General features: G+C 28.4%; 1 protein-coding gene across 1 annotated transcript in view; it reads left to right on the top strand.

Annotated features, from left to right (window-relative positions):
• LOC136970404 (ATP-binding cassette sub-family C member 4-like) overlaps nt 1–17,431 on the top strand; it is a gene marked incomplete at its 5' end in the record, with an annotated part of 29,992 nt that overhangs the window by 11,456 nt on the left and 1,105 nt on the right. The window contains 6 exons of the mRNA XM_067264847.1: nt 2,792–2,989; nt 3,067–3,222; nt 5,566–5,655; nt 5,767–5,939; nt 9,635–9,740; nt 9,809–9,889. Coding sequence (XP_067120948.1) covers nt 2,792–2,989; nt 3,067–3,222; nt 5,566–5,655; nt 5,767–5,939; nt 9,635–9,740; nt 9,809–9,889 — 804 coding nt within the window. The remainder of the gene's footprint in view (nt 1–2,791; nt 2,990–3,066; nt 3,223–5,565; nt 5,656–5,766; nt 5,940–9,634; nt 9,741–9,808; nt 9,890–17,431) is intronic.

Below are 17,431 nucleotides of genomic sequence, written 5' to 3'. Positions count from 1 at the left end.
TTTAAGTGCTTATAACATACCTATATAGTGGGGATAAAAGCAAAAAACACATACATGGGTTAAAACAATCAGTATTGAAAACGTGGAGTGAAAAAATTTTGTTTGCTAGTACTCTGAAATTTTCAACTACTATTCTACTAAAAGTCTTTATATCTCAAAACAGTGTTTAATATATATATATATATGTATATATATATAGTTTATATTATATTCCAAAAAAAAAAGACTCGACAAATGAAATAAACCACGATGTATTGCTCTGTAACCAAAGGTTTTATTTTATTAATTTTAAATTTGCATCACTAAAATAACACTTTTAAAATGTAATGGACATGATCACCTGTAACCAAAGAAACAACATTTAGAGTTTATTCTTTACTAAATTAATTTTTTTTTATTATTTGTCTTCACACTTAACAATAATACATCGAATTACGCCATATTTTTCATCCACTCGTGTCATGTCGATGACAGCGCAAGGCGCGGCAAAATTTTAATTGAAAGAAAGGTTTCTTTCTTTATATATATATTTTATATGAAATTGTGGTTGCCAGCGCCAGAGAACTTGAACACTCTTTGGCAACACTTCTAACGAGTTATTGCCTAGCAACCGATATAAAAAAAAAACGCGCGAAAGTTCGTCCTCGCTCCTGTCCTTTTTACTTTTTATATGGCAGACTTATGGACAGTGCTTTCAGCCAATATAACGGCAATTCTCTATGCTGATGATTTTTTTCTTCTAACCACAAGCACTAGCCCTATCCAAGCTTCCTGACCCATCCAGACTTCACTTAATCACCTCGAACACTGGGCAACAACATGGAGTCTATCATTCTCGGCCGTCAAAAGTGCTATTATAGACTTTATTTTTCGAAAATCCACCACCCACTAATAGCACTAACTCTAACCTCGGGTAGTATTCTCCAGCGCTCGTCATTACGTATCTTACTGTAAAATACGAAATAATTGACTGTATACATATTAGTGATGCAACGATATCAAACTTTTTTTTTATTTCGGTTTTTGATTCTTTTGAATAGTTTCTAAAGTTCATTTTTGTTTTGAAAAATTAACGATTTATATTAAAGTATTGTACATTCATTAATTAATTAACAAATATCGAGCTTATAGATGGTAAATTATACATTTGAATAGAACTTAAAAATTCTTCATTTATATGTCGATACGTATGTTTTTATTGTATACTTTAAACTGAACTTGTAATTTTATTTCAGATAAAATTAATTAATATTGCATGAATGCCCTGAAAGAAATAACAAGTAATTTGCGTTCACTCAAAAAATTATCCCACCATGTTACATAGGGTTTCCACCCCTGGAAACTGGTTCACAGGACGACAGTATGAGAAGGAAAATAAGAAAGAAATACACTTATTTTATCGCGCTTCTTTCAAAGGGCATGTTCGTAAATGTTTTAATACCAACATTTCTAACACTAAATGATGTTTCGTAAATTAATATATCAGATGTACAGATATCGTTGTCACCACGAGTAACTAAGTTTTGAATTTGTTCACTCAAGTCAAAATTTCTTCAATATTCAATTGCCTGAAATCTGAAATTCTTTTACGGAGAAAAAGAAAGATCATACAAAATATCTAGATTCACGCTTGTCGAAAAAATTAACTTTTCATTGTTTCGCAAATGTTAGATTATCTATAGAAAATATTGATAGAAAAATAAAATGATCTAATTATAAATAATGTAGTAAAAACAGTTCAATAACTGAAACATATGAAGAAACAGAGAAAAAGACGTTTTTGATTTATCATCGTTTAGAAAATTAAAATTATTGAATATGAATAATATTGAATCTCAACAAAGCAATACTTATATATATATATATATATATATATAAACGAAACGAGTTGATAATAATAATGATAATAATAATAATCAGAGCAGAGCCAAACGGTTAAGAGTTAAAAGTTGAAATGTGGTACACAGTTAGGGTACGTCACGAGAACGAACACTAAAAAGAAATTTTTCAAATTTTTTCCCCACGAGGGAGAGGGACAGGATTAAGGCTCAACACTTCCATCAACAATGGAAGTGTTAAGTAACGTGCAGGTATAAACAATGGAAGTGTTACGTAACAATGGAATTCTTAAGAGTAAGCGACATGCAAGACGCAGTTGCAATTTTTTTGGTTTTTGCGGAAAATCGAACATATTTTTAGACCTGTCTAAAAATTGTCTAATTAGTCTGTAAACAGGGGATCTCAATTCTTGCATTATGTGAAAACGAATAAGGTTGACTATAATGTAATAATCTTAATCTTCGCTATGATTAATTTTGCCCGAGCAACGCCGGGCCTACTCACTGGATATTTTATAACTTTTTAAACTTGGTTGAAAACAGGAATCTTCAGAAGTGTGAAATTATAAATATCAATATATATGACAGTTAAATAATTCATAAGTTTATCAGTTTTTTTTCGTTATATATAAAATATTGAAAAGAAAATTTAAAATTTAAGAAATGTAACAAAAAGGTTAAAATATTTTCCAATTTTAAATATTTCTGGAATTTTAAATTAATTCCTACATATTTTATGATAAGAAAATAAATGTTAGTGTATATCAGTACGGAGAAGATATAATGGTTTTATAAGAATGGAAAATAATTTAAAATAACGGGAAAACTAAGTATTAATGTTGTTAACCAACCCTTTACACGAAATATCTGTATCAATAAATAAAATGAAATTCTATGAATGATTTATTTTCTTGATTATGTAATTGTTATTTCTTAAAAAATAAATTTTCCAGATGAACTCGGTAAAACGCATTCTGAAGTATAGCGATTTGAAATCGGAAGCATCCTACGAAAGTTTACCTAATAAAAGGCCACCCTCCGATTGGCCAGAAACAGGAGAAATTCGTTTCGATAATGTTTCTTTACAATACTCCAAGGATAAAAATATTGTGTTAAAGAACTTAACATTTCATATTCGCCCTGGAGAAAAGGTAAAACATCTGCAAATTGAGAGAGTATTGTTCGTAATTATTGTCTGAATTGGTGTTTATTAATTAATTAATTGCAGATAGGAATTGTTGGAAGAACAGGAGCAGGAAAAAGTTCTATAATTGCTTCGTTATTTCGCATGACAGAGCCAACAGGAACAATAACCGTCGATGGAGTTGACATTAAAGATATGGGACTACGGGATCTTCGTAGTAAAATATCTATCATTCCTCAGGTAAGTAATAATTAATTCAATGAGTATAATTTCTATTTAATTACTTTCATACTTTTTCCAGATAAAAATGTTTTTATTTCCTTTTCTGTACGAAAATTTAATTCATTAATTATGATAAAACATGACCATATCGATGCAGATAGCTAAGCCAAGAAGGTGTAATATAATTTGAATGAACTTATTATTAAGTAATGTGAAGTAACTTGTGAAATGTAATGTGATCATTTTTCGAACAAGTCACATTTATAAACATTGAGACACAATTATTTTTTTCTTAATTAATTAAAACCAGCAATTCGAAATATAGTAATTTCTAATAGTCTAAGTTGAACGAACATGTACTTTATAAAATATATCAGAGACACGAAACGACTACTTTTCATGCTTCATAGACATTTTCTAAACTTATGTATGTTTTAATGAATTACATTTTAACTTTAATGCAAATTGCGATTGTGAAATTATTAGTTCTACGTATTTGTTTAATGACTTTATACGATTCTCCATAAAATTATATTATGATTATGAATAAAAGATGTGTTCATAAATAAATTCAATTTATATAGAAAAACATTTAATTTAGAGAAAAATAAAATATAGTCAATCTTCAATTTAGGAACTTAATTCATTACAGAAAGTTATTCCAAAACCGATTTCTTCTTAAACCGAAACAAATTTTTCTATAACAAACAATGCAAAATGTATTAATCTCTACCCCAACCTAAAACCAAAAGTTTTCTTTACGTTTTCAGCTGTATTTCATCCATAAAAATGCATACAAATACAGTATAATATTGTGTATAATATAATATTATCTATAGATCCACCAGTGAGATAAGCGGTTTTGTTCCTCAACACTGGAAGTTTGATCGTGGGTTCGCACCTCGCTCGGATGTAATGGTGACTACGCGCATGCGTATTGAAATCTTATTTGACTAAAAACGTCATCGAAGGTTCGTGCTGTGACGTCTAAAAAAGCTAGGCAGATTTCGGCGCCACTGCCAAATTAGTAGTTTTGTCGTTAACTGGTCAGGCTTTCTTTAACACATGAAGCATAGGAAGTTGACTATCTGTGGCCAGTAGAGCCGAGTAGATGGTTCGGGGAACGAGATATTGTGCGAAAACCGGTGCAAATAATCGTTCAAAATGTTGTTCGTAAACAGGGGCATTCGTATCCCAAGGTTTTACTGTATACACTAATATTAATTTTTGTAAATTAATTTTAGTCTATTAATAGCGTATATACATGATATAATTTAACTTGATAAAAGCGAAGAAATTTAATTAGTCTGTCAGTTCAAAACAATAAATATTCTTTATTGCAGACATAACAATAATAGAATAGTATTTAAAACGTGATCAATTAATTAATTGCCATCAAAGAATTTAATCGTGAAACAAAAAAAAGCCTTTAACAGTCTCCGTGAAAAGAAGCCGATTGTTCATAATTGTACAATGAATTATGTGACGTTATCATATGGGGCGAACAAAAATTTCGTTGGACACGTTATGCTGTAAATACCACGGGTAGAAATAAACGCAATCCTGAAAAGCGCGACAGAGTACATGAGCAAAAGTCGTTATTAGTGTGATCGATTCGATCTGATTCGAAAAAACACGATCAGTTGACTGATGGCAGAGAGCTATTGACTAAACTAATCGAAACAGGCAGCAACATGTACTGTTACAAATTCTACAGTAGTTCTGGCAAAATTCGATTCACACATAACTTATTAAACGTTACAAAAATCAAACATTTCCATAATTTGGTTCTATATTGATTTTACAGATTGCCAATAACGACATTTTACCGATAATTACATACCAATCAGAAAATGAAATCATATTAATAATCCACTACTTTCTTAGCAATCAGATTGAATTTTTGAAAGTTCAAACACAACTAAATGTTTTAATAAAAGACATAAAATGAGTTATCCTCAACATTGCTTATAGGTATTTGCTTTACTGCATCCTGTGTATTCTACGATGATTATTAAAGTAACGTATTTTAATATTTGTCTTTGTTCGTTTGTTTGTTTGTTTTTTCTTCGTTGTATTGAGTTATGACAACGCAACACTTGGCGATCTGCCTAGGGGATGCCTTCCGAAAGAACATTTTAAGGGTAACTGGCCCCTATTTAAGCGTTACAGACGTGGAGAAAACCCGGATAACACTATGTCCGATCGCAGCGAGAACCCACGACAGAAATCCCAGTAGTCTAGGTACAAACCGCTTGGTTACTGCCGGGTCTATGTTTTTCGTAATTTTAACTCATATTATTCAATATAGAAACGAATTGTAAAATACAGTTATTACAGTGTATGCGTTTATTTTTTCAGGATCCAATGTTATTTACGGGGCCTCTTCGAAGAAACATAGATCCTTTTAATGAATATTCTGAAGAAATGATGTGGAATGCCATAGAGGAGGTTACAATTAAATAAATATTTTTTCAATTCGCTTCCATTTTTTTTCTTTAAACGTTTTTCCGATTAAATTTAATTATCACGTATTTAATTTTATAAATATTTAAATTAAAGGTACAATTAAAAGAACTTATTAATAAATTACCTGGCGGGTTAGATACGCATTTAACAGAAGGAGGGCGAAATTTCAGCGTGGGAGAAAGACAGTTAATTTGTCTTGCCAGAACCATTCTTCGACAGAATAAAATTCTCGTCATGGACGAAGCAACTTCCAATATTGATACAAAGTTAGAATATAAAAATATTATATAATTTCAAGTATAAATCATTTTATATTATAATTCATGTTAAGTAGACAATAGTTTGATTATAAGTTTGGTATAAGATTGTTGATATTCACGATGATTACGTTGATATTAAGCCACTAATAAAACGATTAATTTGCAGAATGATTAAACTTACAATCGATCGCTCTGAGAATCGAACAAATTCTGATTAATCGTCACAAATATATTGTGTGATATGTCCAGAATATATTGTACCTCGTTTCTCATATTTTGTTTGCCCCTATTTTGTATTTGTCGAATTGAAAATAAGGAAGGAAAAAAAGACTCCTTTCTTGTCTACAAGACAATAATATATACTAAATTAAAATACTAAAAAACGTAATATTCGGATTCATAATTGAATTTAAGTGTAAATATGTGATTAATTTATGTAACATTAATGTTCTGCTGTATGATAATAAACTTTCATGCATGCATCTCAGTTAGAGCTATTAGTTGTCTGTCAGTAGTGTTTGGAAATTTTGATCTATTGTCTGGTAAATGAATACTCGAAACCAGCTCAGCTGTATTTGATAGTCTAAATTTGAAAAACAAAAATTAGAAAAAACCATAGGTTTAATGATGGCTGTCTTCAGATAATTTCGTGATGTTCAGATAGTGAAAAGCCTGAATTAAAGTTGATCTTCAAAGATATGAGTTTGACATGCAGCACAACAGAAAAGTCTTGTAAATGGAATAACATCCCATCATATATTACAATAGAATTAAAAGTACAATAATTAAATTGTCTGTTGGTCAAAGGTGAGTTTAGTAAGATTTTAATCGCCATTTGTAAGGGGATTGCCTAATTTCAAATTTTCAAAATATTCTCATAAAAAGTCGTTACACGTTTCTGTGCGTGAAATTAGTATGATCTCTGTTCTGCCATTGCTCGCCACCTGTCTATTTTTCAACAAGTCTTTTTGTTTGTGTACGGTCTATTAGAAAATTTTTCCAGTAGTCGATTATTTGGCCATACAGTTGCTAAAAAAGTATAAAGACATAAAAATTACGGCATTAAAATCAGTAATTAAAAACACTGTTACATATTTTTCTATAACAAAAAAAACTGTATGAATGATCATGTCAAAAACATCAATTGAAAATCTGTATTTACGAATTATGGCAGCTACTTCATGAAGACAATAATTGATGGAAAAGAATAAACATTTTGCACACATACATTACAAATATTTGTATAAATTCATTTATAAAAAAGATGTGCAGAATATGCAATACTTTATAGGACAGCTGCTATATATTACAATGACATGAGAACGCTTCTCTGTTTATGTAATCATTATTGTGACAAATATCACTGTGACATTTTCTTACTCTTAAAGAACTGTCACTTAATAATCAGGCTCATGTTCGAAATGCTGGCGATATTTGCATGCAGCATGTGCAGAAATATCTAATGGATTTTCTACAGAATTAAGATCAGCTATTATTAATCTCTAAAAGAAAAGTGTGATTACTATTCTTTTAACTCAATCATTATGAATGGAAAGCAGAATTGTCTTGGTAGTAAATCTATTATGTATTATAAATAATTGCAACTCTTAGCAGCAGACGAAGAATTTGACATTTAGTAAATAATAGCAGTGTCTTTAGAAACCAGATTAAACTTTCTTTTTATCTGAGAATACAAGTATTATCTGTTTATTGTCAAAACACATATATATCAGTGCAAATGTTATACAGTACTATCGTTTTACGTTATAACTATCGACATAAAATTCGTTTTCTACAAATAACAATATCCTTGTTAGAAAAACCATTTAATGGATTTTTGCCGTAACGTCCTATAGAATGCTACAGTTTGATGTAAGCTCTATATAATACGATTTGTTTTGTCCTGGTGTATTGACACTTGACAGATTGTTTGATTCGCCTATTTGAAAATAAGAGACTTATTCAACACAATTTTTTTTTGGGTAGGTAACACAGGTAATCACAGGTATCACAGGTAATCCTTCTTTACGAAATGCAATAATCAAACATTTCTCAATATTAGTCGAAAGTATTTGTTTCAGCATTGTCTGTTTGCTGTCTGAAGTTGAACTCCATATATGAAACTAAATACTAAACCTTCTTAAAATGAAATTGTCTGCAAAAAGTTCAATAAGTATGGTTTGTTTTATTATGCTGATGTGGCTGTAAACCTTTGTATAGTGTGCGAATAACCTATCACTAACATAAATTACGTATCATTTATAACTATATTATCGGTTGACCACACAAATTTTTACGCCTAATAGTGCAATTAATTTAAGACAATTGCTGCTTTACTGCAATTACTTGCTCACTTAAAGCGAAAATAATTTTGACTTTATACTTTTGTCTGGAATTTTGCCTTGATATTAAATTTACTAATGTTCACTACAATAAGCATGATTGAACCCTATCTATCAGATTTAGATATAGGTTAACTCTCTTGACTATATATGTCTAATCTAAAGTAATGTTAGATGAGTAAAGCTTTGTCTTGTAAGTCTTGTGATGGATAACACTTGGTGCACGGTAGTACAATCATCGCTGTCACTATCGACTACATTAGCTTTTTTACAAAGACGTGTGATTTTTTATCGTGGCTGAAATTTGGGCCTTTTCACTTGATGCTACTTTTTGTTTGTTTTCATGATGACGATAGAATCATAATTATTGACAAAATTTAACGTTATTCTCAAACGTTTTACAATGCCAGCATTGTGTTTTAGTTTTCCTATCCTTAAATTTGCTCACATATTGTTGTAATGTGGAAATGTATTATTTCACTTACTCCTTGCTGAGTTTCGCGATTAGAAATTAAATTGTTTGTGGTGCATTTCAATATGAGGCTACCGTTTCATTTATTTTATTTATTATTTATTTTATGTTTGTTCTATAAGCACAATATAGCGCAATAACGATCACTTGGCACGATTCACTTCTTTATTTCAATTTCTTTGATACGCGTTTATACACACTCGTTTCGTGCATCATTTGCTTTTTTTCAGTCAACTAAAAATATATTTAAAACCATTTTTATACACACAATCACCTGACATGTAGATCTAAAAAATACGGATTACACGAGTAGCGCACGACGTACCTTGAGAATACAAATGCCATCTTTAGACGTATATTACCACAAGCAGGAACCATACAATATATATTAAAGTACCTAGTGTTTTAAATTAAGGAAAAATTTTTTTACCATAAAAACACTGCATAAAAAATAAAATGACAAAATCTATGCAAAACCTACTTCGAATACTAGGCCAAAGACTTAGCTTTAGTTGGTATGCACAAGACTTGTAGCGTTATTTGCTTTTCTACGAACAGGTTTTTTGAATTTAAAGATTTTTCAAAACCTTCAAAAAATATTCTAAAAAACATAAATGATTATAATTAATGTACTTAATACGTATATATTATGCTATATATTTATCTTCGTATACACAATTTCAAAAGACCTACGGAGATACAAAGGAAAAGCCGGAATAAACGTTTAGCACAATTCTTTCTTTTTTAATGCTAGTGATAGTTCATACTTAATCTGCAGGATTGTATTTTTTGACTAATCTTTTTGTTATTATTTAATGTTGGTATAGTTCTTACATAAAGGACAGAAGTAAACTTCTGTTTGACGAATTTCTTTCTTTTATATCAAGAACCGATTCTTGTCTACAGAAAATAATTCGAGAAAAATTCAAATCTTGTACAGTGTTTACAATAGCCCACAGATTACACACAATCATCGATTCGGATAGAGTTTTGGTAAGATTCTTTTATTTAATAATATTAGAATAAATATCTGTTAGTAATTAGACAATTTAAAATTTTAGGTATTAGATTTAGCGAAAGTACAAGAATTTGGCTCGCCGTATGCATTACTAAAGAACATAAATGGTGTATTTTATAATTTGGTAAAAAAGATGGGAGTAACTTCAAAGAATGAATTGTACGAAATTGCCAAAAATAAATATCTCGCAAAAAAGTGGGAAGAACAAACAAAGCTATAAAACAGTGAAATGTCTTTTACATATAGATTATGTAAACCTGAAGTTATGGATGTTTATTTGAGTTCTTTGAGTGTTATTTTTGCACGTCACATAAAACATAAAATTGTTAAAATCTGAACATTTATTAGTATTTGTGAGTTTTACGGATCAATTTATATATTCTGATCATTCATTGAAATGTCATCAGCAGTTTTTTGAGATAATATTGTGAAAAATTTTATAAATAGTTTAATTAAAAATTTTAAAATTTTGTAATAGTGTAAATTTTTAAAATGGTAAATATTTCATAAATAACAAAAAGTATAACTTAATTTTTCTGCTTTGTTTACACTATAAAATTGTTTATCCCTCATTACATTTCTTATTTTTATTGAAAAATATTATTAATTTCAACTAAAAAAGTGGTTTTTTGATTTTTTTTTCAATTTTGCCAAATTGGTTTCTAAATGGCACGTTTTCTTATAGATAGACAACTTTACAGGGACCTACAGGGGCAACGGGTGGCATCTAATTACTGTAAATACCAGTTACTAGAATGCATAGTTACTGTAAATACAAGTTACTCGAATGCATAGTTACTGTAAATACTAGAATGCATTTCGTTATTTTCTAATAATTTTTATGCTATTTTCATCTTATTTCTTATATTATATGCTAAGCTTAACCTCACATTGTTTTTTGTGATTTACAAGAAAAACACTGACAACAAATTTAAAAAATTTTTAATACATTAATTTATAAAATACATTTCTAAAAAATTTTAGTATAAAACTTTATTTCCTTTATTACGTATTATTTATAAACGAATTGTTTGTTAAATAACAATAAATCGCAACAGACCACGTGACACACGGCACAGTTCGGTGTAATAAGCTTAACGTCTTTGAAAACAGCTGGTTTTCGATTTCGGCGGGTTATTCCCTAGTAAGTTTCAGGGGAAGATCGGTTTTTAGCTACATATGCTTGCGGTTCATCATAAATATTTTAAATATTAAATCCCAAATAAAATTTATTTAATTATACCTACGTATAAACTGAAAATGTATAATTTATTTGTAATTCTTAATACAACTTAAGTTTTTTAATATTATATTATATTTTCTTCTATAATATTTTTTGTTTTGTTTCACTTTTTTATGAAATGAATAAATATTTATAAAAATTTAAATAGTATTTTGTTTTTATTATTAAAAAAAGGCTGATACAACTGATAAAATTCTCAATTAAATAAACGATTACTATTATTCATTAATTTTAAAAGTGATGCAAGTCCATTTAGTTATAATGAAACTTTTACTTTTTTTAGTCAGAACTGTAAACACTATTGGATTATAAACTTAGATTATCTGGTACCACAAAATATTTAAAATATATCTATTAATACTTACCAAAATTTGTAAATTTATTGAAATGCAAACCTTTCAATATCTTCAATAACAAAATATGGACCTGCCCCATTTTCAAAATAAACGGCATATATATAGCAGTACACCAATCTTAATCTCTTAACAGTGAGGGACAAGAATAGTCATCCAAGGCGATCGAGTGGCAGTGGTAAGGAACGACTATACTAGTAGAAAAATTCTTATAAAATAACTGGACCATTTCGTAAAGTTTTAAAATTTTTACGAATAGTTGGGTTTTCCAACTTTGTTTTGGAGTATCCTGTAGTTCTTGAAAAATTACAATAAAAAGAAAAAATTAAAATAAATATGAAATTTTAGACAACAATCTATCCACATAAATCAAATTTAAATTTTCAGCAGTAATCTGATTGGTTAAAAAAATTAATATTCCTAATTGGCTCGCGGCAGAAAAAAGTAGGTGTGACTTCTGTAAATGACGTAATCGCGAGAGCACCAATACAACCCTGAAAATGGAAACAGCCTACCTCATTAGTCTAACAATACTTGTCTGACCTACTTTTTGTAAAATCAACATTAGAGTAAGCAGTAGTAAGATGTAGTCATTTATAGTAAAACGGTCTTCTCTAATATTCATAGTACTTTGTACAGCTTGGATTTCAATTTAATAAGTATTATTTAGTTTTTACAAACATTATAAATACATCATTAAGTAGGAGAATAACAAAAATCTTTATTTTTTAGTATAATACAATTTACAAAATCAAAAGTTCGTATATCGTGATATTACAAAAAAACTAGATCAAAACATACAAAGTCAACTAATTAACTTAAATTCAGTTCATTATACAACTGTACATACTTTTGCCTTTTTTAGTTTCGTCAAACAAAATTCGAAATCTTTAATTAATCCTATAAATATTTAAGCGCCATTACGATTCGAATGATATATCATTATATCAAGTTGAATTTTATTAAATTTGGAACTGTGATTACAAATATAACTGAAAAATATTTTCGATATAAACCCTAGGCCATAATTATCAAAACAAAATTCTTCAAGTATAATTTTTCGAACATTTTCTGATCGAGTAATACGTAATAATAGTTTTATCTACTAGTCTTGTTATATTCTACTTTTTATATTCATATTCATTTAGTTTCATCTAATTACACTTAAAATGTAAAAAAATTTACCAACAAATTAATTTGCTAATAAAAAGACTACTTGCTAATTGAACTTAGTATTTTTCTTTGACGTAGTTCTAGGTTTTAGCACTAAATTGGTAGACATGTCTAAATAACACGCTTATAAACACTAAAACTACAAATGTTTCGGAATTAAAACTAGATAATTATATGCACAAATAAATTAGTACACCTACAATACATGCGTTCATTTATATCCAAACAAAGATCAGTTCTTGCTAATTGTCGAAAATAAATTATTTTCAACTTTTCTTTCTGTAAAGTAGCATATTCTGAAAAACATGTTCTATATTCAGAGTAAAATTTCCATTTTTTATCTGTTAAAAACAACGCAAAATGTATGAATCCACGTAATAAAAATTTATTGCAGTGAACTTCGAAAAAACAAGAAACACAGAAACACCAAACCGCGCTTTACAAAATTCTGCCGCCCACTGATTCATATAGGATGCTCCTATGAAAAATTGCATCACATGATAAAAAGTTTTTGAATAAGTGCTAAAAGTTTTAAAAAAATTCTTTCATGAAAGCCAACGAATTTAATTAATACACAATAACTAAATCTGTTCAATAAAGATTAATAATTTACCATTAGAATTATAAAAATTAGATATAAATAGTATATATATGATAAACTCTGGGATAATTTTGTAAAAATTTAACATTTTATAACTTTTATCCTAGTAATTTTTTTGATTTCGCAAAAAAGACAGCGACCAGCAGCTAGAAATCAACGAATTTCGCAATAATCGGTAAATCGCCGGAGCGTTTCTGAGATATTATGTATTCCAAAATCTTTTATACTCATCAAAACCGCACCCATTTTTATGTCTCTTCAGTTATACTTTTTCGTGTGATTTAAACGAGAGTTTTTGAAATATTTTAACATTTTTTATATAAAAGTAAACTAATATTTTTTTAATATAGCTTTTTAATTTAAGGATCTAATCATTTAAGAATTAAAATGACATTTACGCGAATAATATTTAAAATCGGGAAACACTTTAAATGAGGGGGGCAAGACTAAAGATATGGTTTAAGATACAGACTTTGAAAAACTATTCTTAGATTTCAAAAAATATAAATTAAATAAAGCGATCATTACAGTTCTAATTTTTTATAAAAGAGAACTAATATTTTATTAATGTTTTAATAATTGCATTTTTTCTGAAAATTATATTCACATCAATAATTAAGACCCATCTGACACTGGGGGATTCAGGATCGAATCCGAACAAGTTGAATAATCCCCAGGAATTTTTCGGGGGTGGTCTGTTCGGATATGTTGTGCCACGTTTCTTACCACTTCGTTGCCTCATTGTGGGCCTGGCCGAACCCATAATGGGCCTAATAAAAGAGGCCCTCTTAGTGCTCACAGGGCAGAAAGAGTTAAAAATAAATAAATAAATAAAAAAAAACAAAAAAATTTAAATATATTTGTGGTGCCATCTGTTGACAAAAATATTAAATTATAATTGTGATTAAATAAATTTCCTGGTTATTTATGTTTGGTGATCAGTTTTTTATGTTTGGTGATAAGTTTTTTATGTGGCGATGTTTTTTTTTAAATTGGAATAAAGAACAAGACTTTTATTAATGGATCTTATGTGGCGCCATTTGTTGACAGAAATATTAAATATCATTTTTTAAATATTTTAATATATAATTTTTATTTTTCAAAATTATGGGTTAAAAAATAACAAATATCATAAACCGTCGCTGATCAGATCATGCTATTTGTTATTTGGTTTTGATCAATTCTTTTATGGCATATATTGTGTTTTTTAGTTTTTTCTTAATGTTTGACGTGACTAATTATCCTTAGTGTTTTTTATGTCACGATGATAATTAAATAATCGCTAACTCTTTTTTTTTTACTGGAATAAAAAACATGACTTCCTTATATTGAAATAAAGAACAAGGTTTACAATGATAATATTATTTAAAAATTATACAAAATTATAAATGTATAAATTATATTTTGAAAAATAACGATTAAGTTAAATTTATTTTAGAAAAAGACATTAAAAAAATTATAGCTTTTCACATATTTTCGCTAAAACGTGAACAAAAGAAAAATGTTAATTATCTGATACAAATTTGTTTGATAAATGTTTCTGATTGGCAATGACTAGGCACCAATTAAGCTTATGCTTGAACTCTTCCATAAATTTTTCAGATAATTCTTGAAATTTTGAAATAATGTTCTAATCTACATCGTTTACAAGTTCTCTAATAATTTCTTCATGCAATTGTTGATATTTACAAACAAGCTTCATATTGAGTAAATATTTAAAAGTTAACATAAAATTTTGACTCAGTCTTTGATATTGAGACACACAAGATCCCAGTTCAGACGATCATGATATCGAGTCAAAAAGTTTTCTGATAGAAGTTGATAGCGACAAACATCGTCCTATTTAATTTGTTAGACATGCTTTTGTATAAAATCGCTGGAGAAGCGTTTGTTTTTCCAAAGTTTACTCCAATTTAATTTATGTTGTAATCGTTAATAAATTCATTACTAAGATTAGTTTTTTCAGAAATAATGTCCCAATCAACTTTATCTTCAAGTTTCTTTATTAGTTCTTTGCTTAAATTTAATTTGGAGAAATCCTTCCAATTAAAATCTGCACCTATTTCGCAAACTAACATTTCTACCTTATTACTATCCATTATAATAAGAAAACGATCCTTTCTCTTCCAATACTGATATAAAAAATAATTAGTTTTATTTATTGACTTGCTTTATATATTTTTTATGACGCAACTACTCAGGTCAATGAACTTTAAAAATGACATAAGCACAATCGTTTTTTTCGCTAATAAACTGGTTTTGTGTTAATAAATAATTAAATTAGACAAGACAAAATTTTCGAAAAAATGTAATTTATTGTTTTTCACTTTTGTATTCAAAATACATTTTTGGAATATTATTTTCGGGTCCACAGTGAGGATCGTGTTTGTCTGTGTTGGTAAAATACTCTTCGAAATTGCCAAATATTTTGTCAGATTTTTTTAAAATTTCTAAGCTGAAATGATGGTAAGATTTCTTCGCTGTAAGCATCCATCGAAAATGTTTCACTTTTGGTTTAAACCACGGTTGAAAGTCTACAGAGTATAGAATTTAAAGGTCAGAGAAAACTTTTGTGCTTTAGCAGATTCTTTTGCCAAATCGATGCAAGGGAACAAGCTTCTAGAGAAGGCGTAAGAAACTAATAATTTTTCATTGATGGAAAAAGACGCAGTCCAACGAATCGCAAGTAGCATATTGTCATCGCACCCTTTCATTATTTTTTTGAATAAAATAATTTTAAATTTGCGATTTAGTTTTATTATGTTTTTGCGCATGCGCACTAATGTTTTGTGATATATTTTAATACGCAATGATTTTTGGTTCTAAACATCATTTTACATCATGTTGTATAAACAGTAGCCATTCTTGTTAGTATAAACTGTTTTGAAATAGTTTTTGTAACAGTTTTTATAGTTTTATTAAGTAGATCGGGTTTTAAAAAAATTGATATAAAAAATACTACTTGCGAATATTCTTTACATTTAGATAGAAACATTTATTTACATAAATGTGCAAATGCTGGAAGAGTTGTACATTATATTCGAAAATTCACGAGCAAAGGACTACCTCATAAATATATCGGTGTGCAATTATTAAAAAAAAAATTTGACTTACTTTGTATGAAATGTGTTTAAAACACCCGTCAAGTTGTATCGTCGTTGGTCCATCGCAATCTGGAAAAACTTCTTTAGTTCAGAAAATGTTGCATGAAAATATCTATGAAAAACCATTGAAAAAAATTTTATGGTGTTACTCAATGTTTCAACCTTGGTTTGTTGAAGAAAAAAATATTCATTTTAAATGCGGTATCCCTGAAAATATTGAAAATGTAGATTTAATAATTACAGACGATTTAATGTATTCCTTAATCGTAAAAATTGCTGAATTATTTACCGTTCAATCTCATCATAAAAATATAAGTGTTATATTGATAATGCAAAATTTATTTCCTCGTAATAAAGTAATGAGGAATATAAGTTTATATACTCATTATTTAATATTATTTAAGAATAATAGAGATGAAAGTCAAATTAACTGTCTTGCTCGACAAGCGTTTATAGGTAAGATGTCCTACTTTAAAGATGCATATCTAACTGCAACATCCAAACCGTACGGATATTTATTAATTGATTTTCACCCTGTCCACAGATAAAGAATTGTGTTTAAGAGATTTCTGTTTTCTCGACAATCAAGGTGTATATTGGGTTGATATTCCACAAAAATGAAGAATATCAAGAAACATTTTCATCTGTTAAATGTGCTTGCAAAGACAACATCTGCTCAGAGAAAAGCATTGTTAAAAGAAGCTTCTGCCAATCAAATAAAAGTTATATGTGAAATTTGTAAAAACACTTTTCAAGGTTGTTTACTGGTTAAAGTGAATAAGTTAAAAAAATATAAGGCATGTATAAGAAAACTCGCAAATAAAAAAATCAATGTTTAAAAAAAGAAAATTTTAGTAAACCAATCTGGAGGATTTTTAGATGCAATTTTAACTTCAATAATATCATTAGCTAAAAGAATTTTTGGATTATAAAAAAATGGCTTAACGAATGGCATTAGTATCCCCCCAAATTAGTGAGATTAATAAATTTTCTAAATGTTATCCCATTTATTATTATTTCATATTTAATTAAGTCCCACGACTTTAAATTCGCTGAAATGTGCGAATTAAATGATCCATAATTATTAATATTTTTTATATCATTATAGATCCAATCAAGATCGGGATGTTCTGAAAATTATTAACTAAATCAATTATCTTATTTTAAAAAATAATAATTTTTACTAAAATAG

The sequence above is a fragment of the Centruroides vittatus genome, unplaced genomic scaffold, assembly GCF_030686945.1.
Source record: "Centruroides vittatus isolate TY-2023 unplaced genomic scaffold, ASM3068694v2 contig_1933, whole genome shotgun sequence".
In the NCBI taxonomy this organism is placed as follows: Eukaryota; Metazoa; Arthropoda; class Arachnida; order Scorpiones; family Buthidae; genus Centruroides; species Centruroides vittatus.
This window is presented reverse-complemented; position numbering and strand designations above follow the sequence as displayed.